A 13,237-nucleotide genomic window follows, 5' to 3' on the forward strand; every position below is an offset into this window, starting at 1 on the left:
AAGACCGGCTAGCAACAGCAACAGCAACACCAACAAAGAGAAGCGACCACTTGCAGCAACATAATTTCAAAGTCGGAGCGTGGGAATCGCAAATCACGACGGCAGCAACAGCAGCAACAGCAACAATCATCGCAGCACGGCAGCAACATCGTCGCTCTCGTCGCTCTCCCTGCTGCTCTTTTCGCTCGCCGTTCTCCCGCTGGCGTTGCTCCGTCTCCCTCGCACCGGGGAACACCCTCTCGCTCGCACTCCCTCCCAGGCGGTCGCGTATATTTGGAGGCGTTGCGGCGACCGCTCACGACAGTTGTGCTTGGAACGCTTCGGAGTGAAGATCGTGCTCGTCCGATCGGTGCGCGTGAATAAATACACGGCAAAAAAGAAATAAATCCCAAAACAATTGACACAAGTCACGAAAAATATAGACAAGTGAAAAAAAAAAGTTCAGAGCAAAAAGAAATTGTTTTTTATACCACAAATCTCGCACGTAAATTAGCAAGCGTTCGCAAGAAACAAACCAAAACACACATAATAATACAAAAAACGATATTAAAAAATTGTTGGCTGAGACGAGAGAAACAGCGGATATTCCGAGTGAAATTTGTGTCATAAGCAAAGCCAAAACAAAACAAAAAGCCAAGAGCCCAAAGCCGAAAAAGTAGTGGCCATAAAGTGACTGTGAAACTGTAAAGTGATGTGTGGTAATCGAAAAACAGCATAAAGAATGGCCATAGACCTCCTGATTTTGGCCCTGCTGCTCGTCTCGTTCCTGATCAACCTGCTGGCGCTGTGTGCCTTCTGGATAACGCCGGGCTTAAGGACCACCGCCAATCGGTTCACGATCAACCTGCTGGCCATCAACCTCATTGGCTGCTGCATCTTGGCACCCACCCTTTTTCTGGGGCTGCCTGGCAAATCTACGGAGAGATCTTCGGCCGGAGAGACCCTGGAAATCTTCTCGAAGCCCGGCAATCATCAGATCATCTTCCGTCGCAATGGACAGCTGGTGGAGCGAGATGGCGTGGTGTCCAGCAAGAATGCGAGTGAGAATGGAGAAGTGGTGGAGTCCTTCCTCAAGTGCAATGCCACCTACTGCCGCGAGTTGACTATTGACGAGCGGGGAGATGGAGGATTTGTTATCACGGAGACGGAGACCCACGAGGAGAATCTCTCGCTACCCACGGAGGCTCCTCTGCAGCCGCCGGTGCAGCTAAGATGTTGGTCCATCGATATGACTGCCGCCCTGGGAGCTCTGGCTGTTTTACTAGTGGTAGGAGACACCTGGTGTGCCGTCACGGATCCCCTGCGCTACCACAGTCGCATTTCGGGCGTGAAAACCTGGATCTTCATAGCCCTCACCTGGGTGGTGGGCATACTCTTTGGCGCCCTTTCCGCCTTCCGAGTCCTCGACTTCGATGCCGATGCCTTGTTCAGCCGGCAACGCAGGCTGGCCGTCAACTACTTCAACATTGGCAGCACAAACAGTATTTTCGGGGTGATCTACGCCAGTGTGTACTTCATAGTGATCATCCTGCTGCCCTTTGGCTTTGTGTGCGGCATGTACTGGAGGATCTTCAGTGAGGCGCGGGGCAATGGGCTGCGCATGCGCCAGAATGGCTCATCTCCGCTGCTCCAGAGCGCTTTGAATCTAACGGCTGGCCAGCAGGCGGCTCAGGCGAATCAGTTCTCGAACAGCCTGTGTGTCCATAGGCACTCCATTTCCTCGGCCAGTTCGCATGGCGGAAATAGCAGTCTGGGCCTGGGAATCGGTGGTCTGCAGATGCAAATCGATCAGAGGTCGCAGCCGAGGAATTCACCGAGTTGTCTACGCAGGGATTCGGCGGCCAAGGTCCTGCTGCCCACCATTTCCGACGATGGTGGCTCGGATGCGGAGAGTGGAGCCGGTGTGCAACTGATGACGGTGCAGGAGCACTCCCTTTCCGACAGGAATCAGAATATCATGCTGACCCTGCAAACGGCCAGTGGTGAGATCAAGAGGAACTATTCCGCCAGGCAGTTGCCTCTCCTGGGAACCTCTTCGCAGGATCTGAGGGAAGCCCATCGCCTGCAGGGCATTCGCCAGGTGCACAGCTCACCGAATCTGCACAAGTACACCGAACTGCGGCAGGATTCGCTGAGCGAGGAGTGCGGATCGCCGCATCTTTTGGGCCACGCCCAGCGGCAGCAGCAGCAGCAATCGCAGCAGCTGCACCTGCAACACCAGCAGCAGCAGCAGCAACATCTCCACCAGCAACATCACCCGCACTTCAGTTCGCCGCGGCACCAGCAGCACGGCCACGCCCTCCAAATACCCGCCATCCACGCCTCCCCCAAGGCCCTGAGTTACATGAGCTCCCTGCGACATCGCCTGAGCAACGCCAGTTCGCTTTTCAAGTATAGGGAGGAGTCGAGAGCTGCTAGGATCAGCATCTTGGTGGTGGTGATGTTTGTGGTCTCGTATCTGCCTTTTGGCCTGCTGGTGCTCCTGCAATCGCGACTGTCGGCCGCCAACTTTGGTGGATCCTCGCAGCTGGCCATCTTCATGATCCTGCTGGCCAACCTGAGTTCGCCCTTCATCTTCGCCTACCGCAACAAGAGGGTGAGGCGTGGGGTGAAGCGTTTGTTTGGCCTGGAATCCTCGGCAGGACTACAGCGTCACTGCAGCAGCAGTGTGAAGACCAATGGAACAGCGGGTCCTGGAGGAGCTGCGGCATCGGGAGCACAGTTGCAGCGCAACAGCAGCAAGTTGTCGCAGTACAGCAGCAATAGTTGCAGGTACTTGACCCCACAGACCTCGCTGGTCAGTCAGGTGCCAGTGCACACGACCTTGACCCTGCGGCCCAACAGCAGTTGCAGCACCATCATTAATTTCGGGGGAGCTAGGGGCTCTGCCGAATCCGATGAGCCACCACCGGCCACACCACCCCCTGCGCTGACCGCACCACCCCCAGCACCGCCCACTCGCCCCCAGCGACCGAAACTGCAAAGGGGCATCACCATCGTGGAGCACATTGCTATAACACCAACCACGCCCCAGAAGTTCCAGAATCGCGGGGCCAGGCTCTTCGACATGTTCTTCCGCAGCTCCAAGAAACTGCAGGCGGGCTGCCAGAGCCAGAGTTTGCCCACAGAAGTCTAAAACACAAGGGGTTCTTAACTATATTTAATATACATTATACATTGTAGATCTTAGACAAACACTAAACTCGCGCTTGCTGAAGAATTCTAAAAACAGTATTCGTAATTTGTAAGTTTAGCAATTAGCAGAGACAACTGTTTGAATCATGCTGTCCTAGAAGCTTCTCATGCCAAAAAAACACATAAAACAAACACAAAGATAGTCAAACTTGAGAGTTTGAGATGCTTTACAAAGTAGTATAACACGTAAAAAAAACAAAGTACCTTTAAACAAATATAAAAACAAAAAACTGTGTACAAGTCAAATTAACAGAAAGAGAGAGAGAAACAGGAGTTATAATCTTAGGGTGGATATCAAACTGAAAAGTGGAACCAAGCCAAGCCAAGTCGAGATCGTAATCAATGTACCTAAGCAACAAGCATATGAACATTTAATGTTTTTACTCAACACTGAAAGAAACCACAAGTAACAAATAACAAACGAAATATCAAAGACAGCACAGTTTTTTCTCGCTCCCTACCACTAATTTATTATTTATTATAACAACGATTGTAAATATTTATTAGACATCCACACACCGCAAAGCTTTAACTCCAAACAACATTCTGGCTAAAGAAAACAAGAAGAGACGCAAACATTCAATTCATAAGTTAATTAAGTCAATGTGCAAAGCATATGTGTATTGTAGCGTTTAAGTTCGTAGAGCCGAGTAGTCTTAGACCGAGCACCTAGTGCCGAGCAGTGCTTTTTCTATATATTATATTGTATCGAACTTCTGGCTAATGGGACCGACTAGCTTTGCAGGCGGCATTTTCATATTGAAAATGCCTTTTGGCCGGTGCAAAGTTAGTTTTCCCAGCTGGCCAGAGTGTCAGTCAGTCAGCAGTTAGTTTGGCCAGCGGGCCATTAAGTCAATTTGCTTTTTCTAGAACTCCGCGGGCATTGCGTGCAGCTAAATACCTCATTAGATTTAATTTAAAGTGCGAGATGGACAGCGGCAATAGGTCAAAGGTCGGAGCCATCGAATCGGCCCATTCATAATGCATTATGAATAATGCATGGGATAATGGGAATGGGATCGATTGGCCCTGGCATTTGTATCTCCAGGCCAGAAAGCTTTATACCCTAAGTTCTCCCGCCTTCGATTTCCCTCGGCTGCACACAAAATCCAACAAAAAAACGAAAAAGATACAACACACACAACACTAAACACTAAACAACCTCGAATTTATATTTCTAAAGTTTATATTTTATATAGAGTGTGTGCATAGGAAATATCTATAAATATTCATGCATGTGTGTCGGACAAAGAAAATATTTCAAAACCAATTATTGTGATGTTGAGCAAGGGGGCAACCAAGAATGTAATTTCGAAATGCATTGAAAATAACTTAAAACATGTATTAATAGTTATACTATATACAAGCTTATGTGTGTGTGTCTGTATACATACCTTTACTAAATAGTGATATTTTTTCAAATTTATTCAACTGTCATTCGATAAACCATTCGATGTAAGCAAAAAGCAAATGTAAAACGAAACAAAAGTTCAATGTGACAAATTAGCTTTTAATCCGAAAAGAAAATGAATTAATGCAAGTCTAATCCGGTATTTTCCAGCCAAGCTGCTAATAAATTAAAACAAAAACGAAAAAATGAAATTGAAACACAGCAAACCATACCAAACCACAAAAAGAGCAAGAAACTATTCAAATAAAAGATTATGTGTCTTAAAAGAATTAATTATCATGACTTTTTCACTGGGGGCAGTTCAATTGGGGGCTTCAAAAGCGGTTCAAACTTACCCACGCAGATCTGTCTTCTGGCTTTAGATCTGCAGACCCCGAGAGGTTGGCACCAAGAGTTCTGAGCTCTATGGCATTTCTCCCACCAATTAAAGCAGATACCCACAGCGATTCGAATGAACTTATCGATCCAACCTGCTGTCAACTTCGCCGACAAGAGCTCTAGAACACGAACAAACACTTAACCGTTTCATTCAGCATTTCAGCATTCACATTCACCCATGCCCGTATTAATTGATTCATAAACCGAAAAGAAACAGCACAATAAATATTTAATTCTTTATTTTTTCTTATTTCGGTCTGATTGTGGCAAACGCGTGTTTCATTTCAAAATGAAAGCGAGTGGTACACGGAAAAAAAATGACTTTTAGTTATAATTGAATATGGTGTAAAAATGGAAAAAATATAATAAATTATTTGTTACCTCACTGGGTATTAAACTCTAAACATAAACTTATCGCTTAACTAAAATAGTTGAGAAGCACCGAGAAGGGCCCCTAATTTCGATTGATGTGGAGCACGTAGAAGAGCCATCAAATCCCTCTGTTACATTTTCATAAATAATATACTTAAAATATTTATGAAATATAAATAATTTAAATAAATCCAAATATTTAACAGAGTTTTTCTCTATGTACCCATTCCGTAAGTCAAACAACCCATTTGATTGTCACATTTAAAGGAAAGGGGAAAGCAACTGGGGAGGTGTCACGATGTCTTCTGTATATGGGAGTCGGTGATTGGTACGAGTACGGGTTTGCTACTTAGAACCCGACCACGGAGATCAAACAAACACACTTGGTCAAACCAATCGAAATGTTGGGCATTAGGGGATTAGAGGAGGGCCTACATGGGCGGTGCAGTGACTAATCGTTTGGCAACGGTCTCAACGAAATATCAAAGAGCCATGCCATGGCTTACCTCAACACCTGACTCACTCACCCCGCTGCCGCCCTGGGCAAGTCCAAGTCAAGAAACGTGATAAGTACGACTGATATTCCATATAGGCACGCTAATTTTTGCAGCAATGCGGTGACAACGGAACGTCTCTGTTTGGTCTTTCAACAGAAAAATGCGGCACATAAACAAAATCAAAACCGAAGCAGTAGGTATTCGGAACAGAAAGGCAGAAGGCAGAGACCAATCTCTCGGACACCCCCAGTGCAAAGTATCTAGCGGATGCGTTGCTGTCCCTCAACAAATCGGTCACCGAGAGCGTCGCACTTATTTATTTATTTTATGATTCACTGCGCGTCTCGCTCTATGGTGCGTTTAATATGCCTTCGTTGAGGCCTCTGACATTTCTACCCATCACTCGGCGTAAAAAAGACTTCTGTTGTTCGCCAATTGTGGTCTGAAAATAGAATTTCCAGTTTCGAACATGACAGGCGGTGCGAACAAATTGACTAAAATATCGCAGATTAAATTAGCATTTATATTAGCTTTTTTTAATTAGGTACACGGTCTTTTTTGTGTGAAACATGAAACCTGAAACGTTTACACGAGCATGAACAAAAAGCAACAAACTAGTCGCTTAACTAAAATAATTGAGAAGCGCCGAGAAGGGCCCTTGACTTGGATTTATGAGAAGCGCGTAGAAGAGCCATCGAAACACTCAAACGCAGCTAAACACCAACGCTCAGTGGCAATACATGTAATTAAAGGCAAAGCTCTACAAAATAGAATTGCATAAATTAAAAAACACTTTTCAATATGTGTGCTAAAAATAAGTCCCTCGTAAAATCAACTAATATCTTCCGATTTGGCTAAGCCCGGCAAACATTACCCAAAATGTCAACCTGCTTCCGTGGTGTGAGGCCATAAAAGTATTAATTTGAATAGCTGCATAATTAAATAAAACTTAAACAACATTAAAAAACCATTTTTGTAAACCCGCTGAGTAACGAGACGCAGAGGAAAAGAATGCCAAATGTCATTAGAACAGATTTTTGGCAGTTGGCACAGAGGCACAGATTTCGATATATTTTCTTGTTTCTTCTAACCGAACGAGAAACGAATAAATTGGATTTAAATGCTAAAAACTGTCGAAAGTCAGGTGAGGAGCACAGAAGAGCGTGTGGGTGGACAAGCTGCTGTCATCTTAAGCAAATTTGTCGATTAGGCAAGAGGAAATAAACTTTTCGGCTGCGACACATTGTGTTTTTGTATCCCCAGTCGATCCACCAGATATGACACATTGGTGCGGCATATGATGTCAAAGAGCGGAAAACTAACGAGCTGAACTGAGAACTGAGATAATCTAAACGCCGTGGTGTCAACGAACCTCACGGAAGTCTGGGCTTAATCTATCATAGGTGCTCGCCCAGAATTAAATATCAATACGCCCATAAATCTAAACGATTTTGGATTTATCCAATTTGCATTTGAACTTGAATCATCCGAGTGCAATGACTCTCGGCTGCACACCCTTGAGAGCGCAGAGAGGGTAGAAAAATCAACACGGGTATCTCTGATTTTGAGATACGGCTGTGGATTTATGTTATGTTCAATATTTTTTGGGAATCGCCGTTTTCCGCGTGTATTCGCAACAGCTGCAGTCTGAGTGCTTTGTTTTTCACAAAACTACTGCTGCTCGAATTCAATCTGCAGACTTAGTGGAAAGTCAGGCCATGTTACTCGTATAATATGCAAATATACGACAGGCCTTATCAGCCTGTTTTCGTTATCGCTGATGGGCCACTAGAACATCTAACAGCATAATCAAAATGATTTAATATATTTGCTTGTGCACAGAGCAACAGAAACACACGCGAGTTCTGTTCTTTCTCGAATTTCCAGCAGTGAGTTTAAAAGTAGAGTCAAGTTCTTGGGCCAGAGTCTCTAGAACTGTGCCTTTCTCACGCAGCTTACACTGGCTTTATCTTCTATCTCCTATATATATCTTATATATATTTTCTGGCCGGGATTTGTTTGGGGAAATGGGCCCATAAATATGCCGTCGGGCTGGCTGTCTCTGTTTTTGCCTCCGACTTATCGCTGACAGTTAACCCGCTCGCAAGTCGCAACTCTCGACTCTCCACGATTCACTGATTCGCAGTCCCTCTGTCCCGGTGACGTCACAATGGCAATAGAAGCATATGTAGGCACATCGAATGTAGTATAGCCCACCCAGTGCCTCCCCCCGGAATATTTGAACTTGTATAGAGCCGAGGCCAAGGGATGTGTTATTGTGGCCCGTCAACATTCAGCCAAGTTCTCAACACAGATTCATGGAATATTCCATGACACGATTCAAATATTGTCGCACAGCAAGCAGAAATCTTGGAGCTGGGGGCTTGAATCTGTCCTCCCCGTAGTTGTTTGTAAGTTTCATATTTTTACTCCAGCTTATCAGGCGCCTCTTCACTTGGCAGACCTTCTTCGAAAAGGAAAGCGAAACAAATTCAAATTAATTTCCACACCTTACCAATAATTTCGGTACCTCTTCGCCATTAGCATATAAATTATTTTTAGTTCTGTTTTGGCACGTGCAACTAAGTACTGTGAAATAAATGGCCAAGTGCATTTCTGGGCGGGCTGACAAAAATGAATTTATTAGTGAGTGCGAGGAAATGAGGAATATTTTATTGCGTTTCGCAGAAACTGTCAAGTGTGGATTCGTGTTCAAGCAGGAGCATCCAGCTGACACTCACTAAATATTAGACTATGCTGTTGATATTATTTGCGAATCCAAGGAGGGAATGCCAAATGATTCCTGGAAGTGCTGGCCCGCAATTTGAAGGGGTATTTTATTGACGAGCTGCTTGTCAGCCGGTTGAACTATGTGAGTGAAGCAGAGAATAAAGTGAAAAGGGTTGGCCTTACATTTGGGGATTCCAATTCCAATGTTTTTAATTTTCTGTTCCTGGAAAATATAAATAAATTTATGGATTTATAAATAAATGCGTTCTGGTGAAGAAAAATTTATTTTTAAAGAAAGAAATATTTATTTGGGTAATGAAAGCCAATTATTATGAATTGTTAAAAAAATAAAAAGAAAAATCAAATGCATTTTTCTACCATAAGAATAACAATAACATATTTTTCTGAATTATTATTGTTCATATGAATATTTGATGCCAAAAATCGGATTGTTAACAGTTGAATGGGTGCGATGGATTCCTTATAATAAATTCATCGCTAATAAGCCGTGCATGCTCTGCAATTGTCGCCGTACTCTGTGTGTACAATTTTTCAATTAAATTAAATTTATGTCTGCATCGACTGAAGAAGGTTCTGCAGGGGCGGTGACATGTGTCTCGTTTTCATTATTGCTGCCAAATTGCGAACCCGTCTATGAGTAAGCAGAGACAAAGAGTCGCACCAGAGAAGACGACGATGCACACGGGTTCCCAGGCTAGATTTAGATTTAGCCAAACAGCACAGCTGTGGCACCCCCATGCTCGCAAATAAATTCATTTCCGCATGGCTGTATCTGCCGTTTAAATATTTATTAACAAGAGGGTCGAACAAAAAGGTTTATGGTTAAATAAACAGTTGGCTGGCGAAGAGAAAAACGGTTGGGCAATAATATTTGATTTGTGGCAGTTTAGCCGCCAGTGGCTCGAACACTTTTTCGTTTATTGCCAAACAGTTGACTGCACTTTTGCCGTGCACTTTGGCAGATGTCAAAAAAACTGGAGCCAGAAAGAATACAGAAAAAAAGGAGAAAACTTTACCGAAACATGGTTAGAATACTTGTATCATAACTGTGGCTCTCAAACTGCTGTTTGATTTGCCTGTTTGCACAAAAGCGAGCCGAGTCGAACCAAACTTGAACACAGCTAAGCAAATATTAGCCCGGCTCAGAGCAGCTCAGCCAGCTACCGAACTTCGCCAGCATCGGCAGCAGCCATAAAAAGCATATTATCACTCGTATACCAAAACATTTTTATTTCTACAAGTTGCTGAAAGTTTGTTTTCATATTTCTTCTTTGCCTCAGCTTTTTTTTGGGGCGCCACTACGACGGCATTGTAAGTAGAGCTGTTTTTTTAGAGGGGGAAGTACGCTTGGCAGCAAAAGAACGAGAGTGCGGATTTTCATTGAAGAAAGTTTGTGGCGAAACTGATTTAAAATAAATGGAAATACACATTGCCAGTACGTGCCTAGCTGCCGTGGCACAGGTGGCGTATACGTAATGCGCAACCACTGATTTTATCTGAATCGCAAGGAAGGCGAAGGAAACTTAAGGCGAGTGGATTGCTTTTTATACACTTGTAATACTTAAGACGAGAATGGAAAATAATGTAACCCCGGTTCCTCTAAGACAAAAAGTAACAACCGTATTCGGATAAACCTAAAATGGATCAATAAAGTCATGACATCTAAATTGTAGTTCTCCCGTTCTCCTCAGCCTGCAGCTAAAATATTGACTGACATTTTTCCCTTAGCCGTAATTCAGTTTTTCGAGCTTGTTTGTTTGCTGACTTCATTTCCCGAGCCAAGTGCAGCAAATCGTGAATTTTGTATGCCTTCTTGGGGCAGAGGAAAAAGAACGAGAAACAATGAAAGCGGCGCCCGGATGAACTTGCATTTACATGCAATTCCAAGTCTATTGGGGCAACAACGGGTTGAATTGTTTATTAAAGTTGCACAAGAGTGTCGACCGAAGCGAACTCGATTTGCGGCACCCAGAAGTGCAGAAATGAAACCTAAAAAGGAAAATGTTGTAGCTAAAAATGGAGACAGATAGGGGAACTTGCACGATGATTTTGATATTTTAATTTTTAATATTTATAAAAATATTTATTTTGCTATGTGAAATTTAAATTTGATTTTTATTTAACACCTTATTATTGTTGTTAAACATATTAGTTATTAAATATTTTTTTTTAAGGTGCTTAAACCTAAAAAAAATGTAACTATTATTTATTATAGTAATTGGTAAAAACTTTAATAATAATTTTAGATGTTCATTTTTTTGGGAGTAGGTATTCTACCTAAACTAAAGAAAAAATTATACTTTTCCTTACCCTATCCTTTTCACATGCCGAGCCCACTATTAAACATTTCGAGCCCGGCAGCTGACGTCCTTGCTATTGAAAATTACTGGTTTTTGCCGTTCACGCCAGAAAACCGGAAAGTGGCAGTGGCGTTGGTGTTGCAGGGTGGTGCTGCGGGGTGTGGTGTGGAGTGCAGTGGTGTGACAACACTTAGGGTTAACCGCCAGCCACCGTTCCACCCAGCCGCCCAGCCACCGCACCACCAGAACCGCCCACTTCGGCCCGGCCCAAAACACTCTGGCCCAGAATGTTCAGTGCCATTGCTTTATGCTTCATGGCGTTTTTGCCTGCCTGCCTGCTGACTGCCTGCATGCCAGTTTTCCATCTAGCCATCCTGCCAGCTTCTTTGCCATCCTGCCCAGAAATGCCAGAATGCCAGGCATCGTCAGCGTCAACTTCATCGGCGAAATGGGGCAAAACTCAAGGAGTGACTAAACTGCGCTGCTCCACTGTGATTAGGTGAAGAGTTGTTCGGCAAACTGCTACTAGGCGAGTATTTCTTTGAGGACCCCAAGGATTTTCCACAGCTAAATTCTAATTGAAATAGTTTCTCCTAGGGTGAGTGGAATTCCAGCTAAGCCATAGGCCCAACCAAATTGGTTTGCAAATTTAATTAGTTTCTTAGATTTTTCTTCTTTAAGCAGTTATTAAATTCTGGTAGTTGCTACATCAAAAATTTAGATAAAAACCGTTCATAATTGGAGATAACTATTATATTATGATTCATCGAGGTTTTGTTCTTTAAATTAACTTTGTGGGTAAATATTTATCGTTTTTTGTGATTCATTAGTAGGCCTTAGAAGTCAGACCTTCAACATATTTCCGGAAACTGAAAAATTAGAGGGTTTAATTTAATTAGAATGAAATATGTGGGTTATTAGTAATGCAATTTGATAACTATTTTTTGTTGTAATATTTTTTAAGGTAATTTTCTTGGTTTTTATATTTTTATTTCCCTTGCAAATCATTTCTAGTTTGCTATTTATGGCAAAAGACATGGAGTCTCTTCACTGCCAACGGTTGCCATCGAAGTGCGGCGAAAATTTCCAAGTGTTGACACTTTTTCTTCTGCCATCCGCAGCTGCGTGGTGTCGTGGGGAAATGAAAACCGACAACGATTATGCAACGGCGCTTTCCATCTCCTTGCGGGGCACCGAGCTCCCACTTACCAGCCCCATTTCCCATTTTCCCGCACAGTGGATGTGATGAAGCGGTGGCAGTGGCAGTGGAATATTGTTTTAAAAATGGCACCAACCGAGATGGCAACTGTGTAAGCGTGCACCTGTGATTGAAAGCGCAAACGAAATCGAAATGACACCCCCAACCGCAACTCGAATGGCAATCGATACGGAAGTGCAGCTGTGGTTCTGCTTTCGACTTATTATTTTTGGCCATTTCCACAGGGGAGGGATCCCGGGTAACGGAGGATGGTAACAATAACGTGCCACAAACCTACTGCTAAATTTAACCGAATACATTGGAAAAAAAGGCTAGCAGCGTGTCTTTATTATTGGGCATTTTAAAAGTAGTTATTTATAATAAAGAAAATATTAATTGGAATTTAAGAATATTAAGCATACACTGGTAAAAAAAAAATGGTAAATGTCACTATTTTACCATTGTTTCAATTATTTTTCCCAGCGAAATAGATCCTAACATGAAAATAGTAAAATCGCATATGGCGCATAGTTAATAATGTTTTAAATATTTTTATAGTAAATTCAAAGATTTTTGTATTTGATTTGACTCTTTTTTTTACCCAGAATCTTAGAATTATAATTTACAAATTTGTTTTTTTTTTCGCATGAGCGCCTAAAATATTTACCTTAATTAAGAGAATTGAGTTATTTATTGTCATTACAATCAAAAATATTATTGTGAACTTAAAGAGCATTCTGCCTCGATAGGAAATAATATGGGCATGGCTCAGGGGTCAAGGGCTAGGTTCTGATACTATTTTGTGCTCGGGAGTACCAGGTTCAAGTCCCGCTGACACCACAACTTATTTTTTTTTTTTTGTAATTAGTATTCTTTAAACTTTTTAATACAATATTGCTTTAAGAAATGTTAAGGAAATGTAAAATATGCTTCTTAAAAACTTTTTACTCACTCTGCCTGAGACGGCTTTCGAACCGGGGTCCTCTCGCATCAGAGGTAGATGCCTTACCCATTGATCCATCGCACCATGTTACGCGCGAGTGGATAAGTTCAATTTAAATGTAAAGTTAACACGATCCATAACACATATAACTTTTTAAAACTAAAAATGCGACTTTTCACTTATACATTTTAT

The 13,237-nt window shown here is 42.8% G+C and overlaps 1 protein-coding gene across 1 annotated transcript; it reads left to right on the forward strand.

The window, feature by feature from the left end:
• LOC108067077 (uncharacterized) lies at positions 1-4,879 on the forward strand. Its single transcript, XM_044393395.2, has one exon. It carries the CDS (start codon positions 722-724, stop codon positions 3,134-3,136), a length of 2,415 nt encoding a protein of 804 aa, XP_044249330.2. The 5' UTR covers positions 1-721; the 3' UTR covers positions 3,137-4,879.
• The last annotated feature ends 8,358 nt before the right edge of the window (positions 4,880-13,237 follow it).

The sequence above is a fragment of the Drosophila takahashii genome, chromosome 3R (assembly GCF_030179915.1).
Source record: "Drosophila takahashii strain IR98-3 E-12201 chromosome 3R, DtakHiC1v2, whole genome shotgun sequence".
NCBI classification, from domain to species: Eukaryota; Metazoa; Arthropoda; class Insecta; order Diptera; family Drosophilidae; genus Drosophila; species Drosophila takahashii.

Coding starts and splice junctions, on each gene's coding strand:
- LOC108067077 (XM_044393395.2), top strand. CDS start 722: ATGGCCATAGACCTCCTGATTTTGGCCCTGCTGCTCGTCTCGTTCCTG.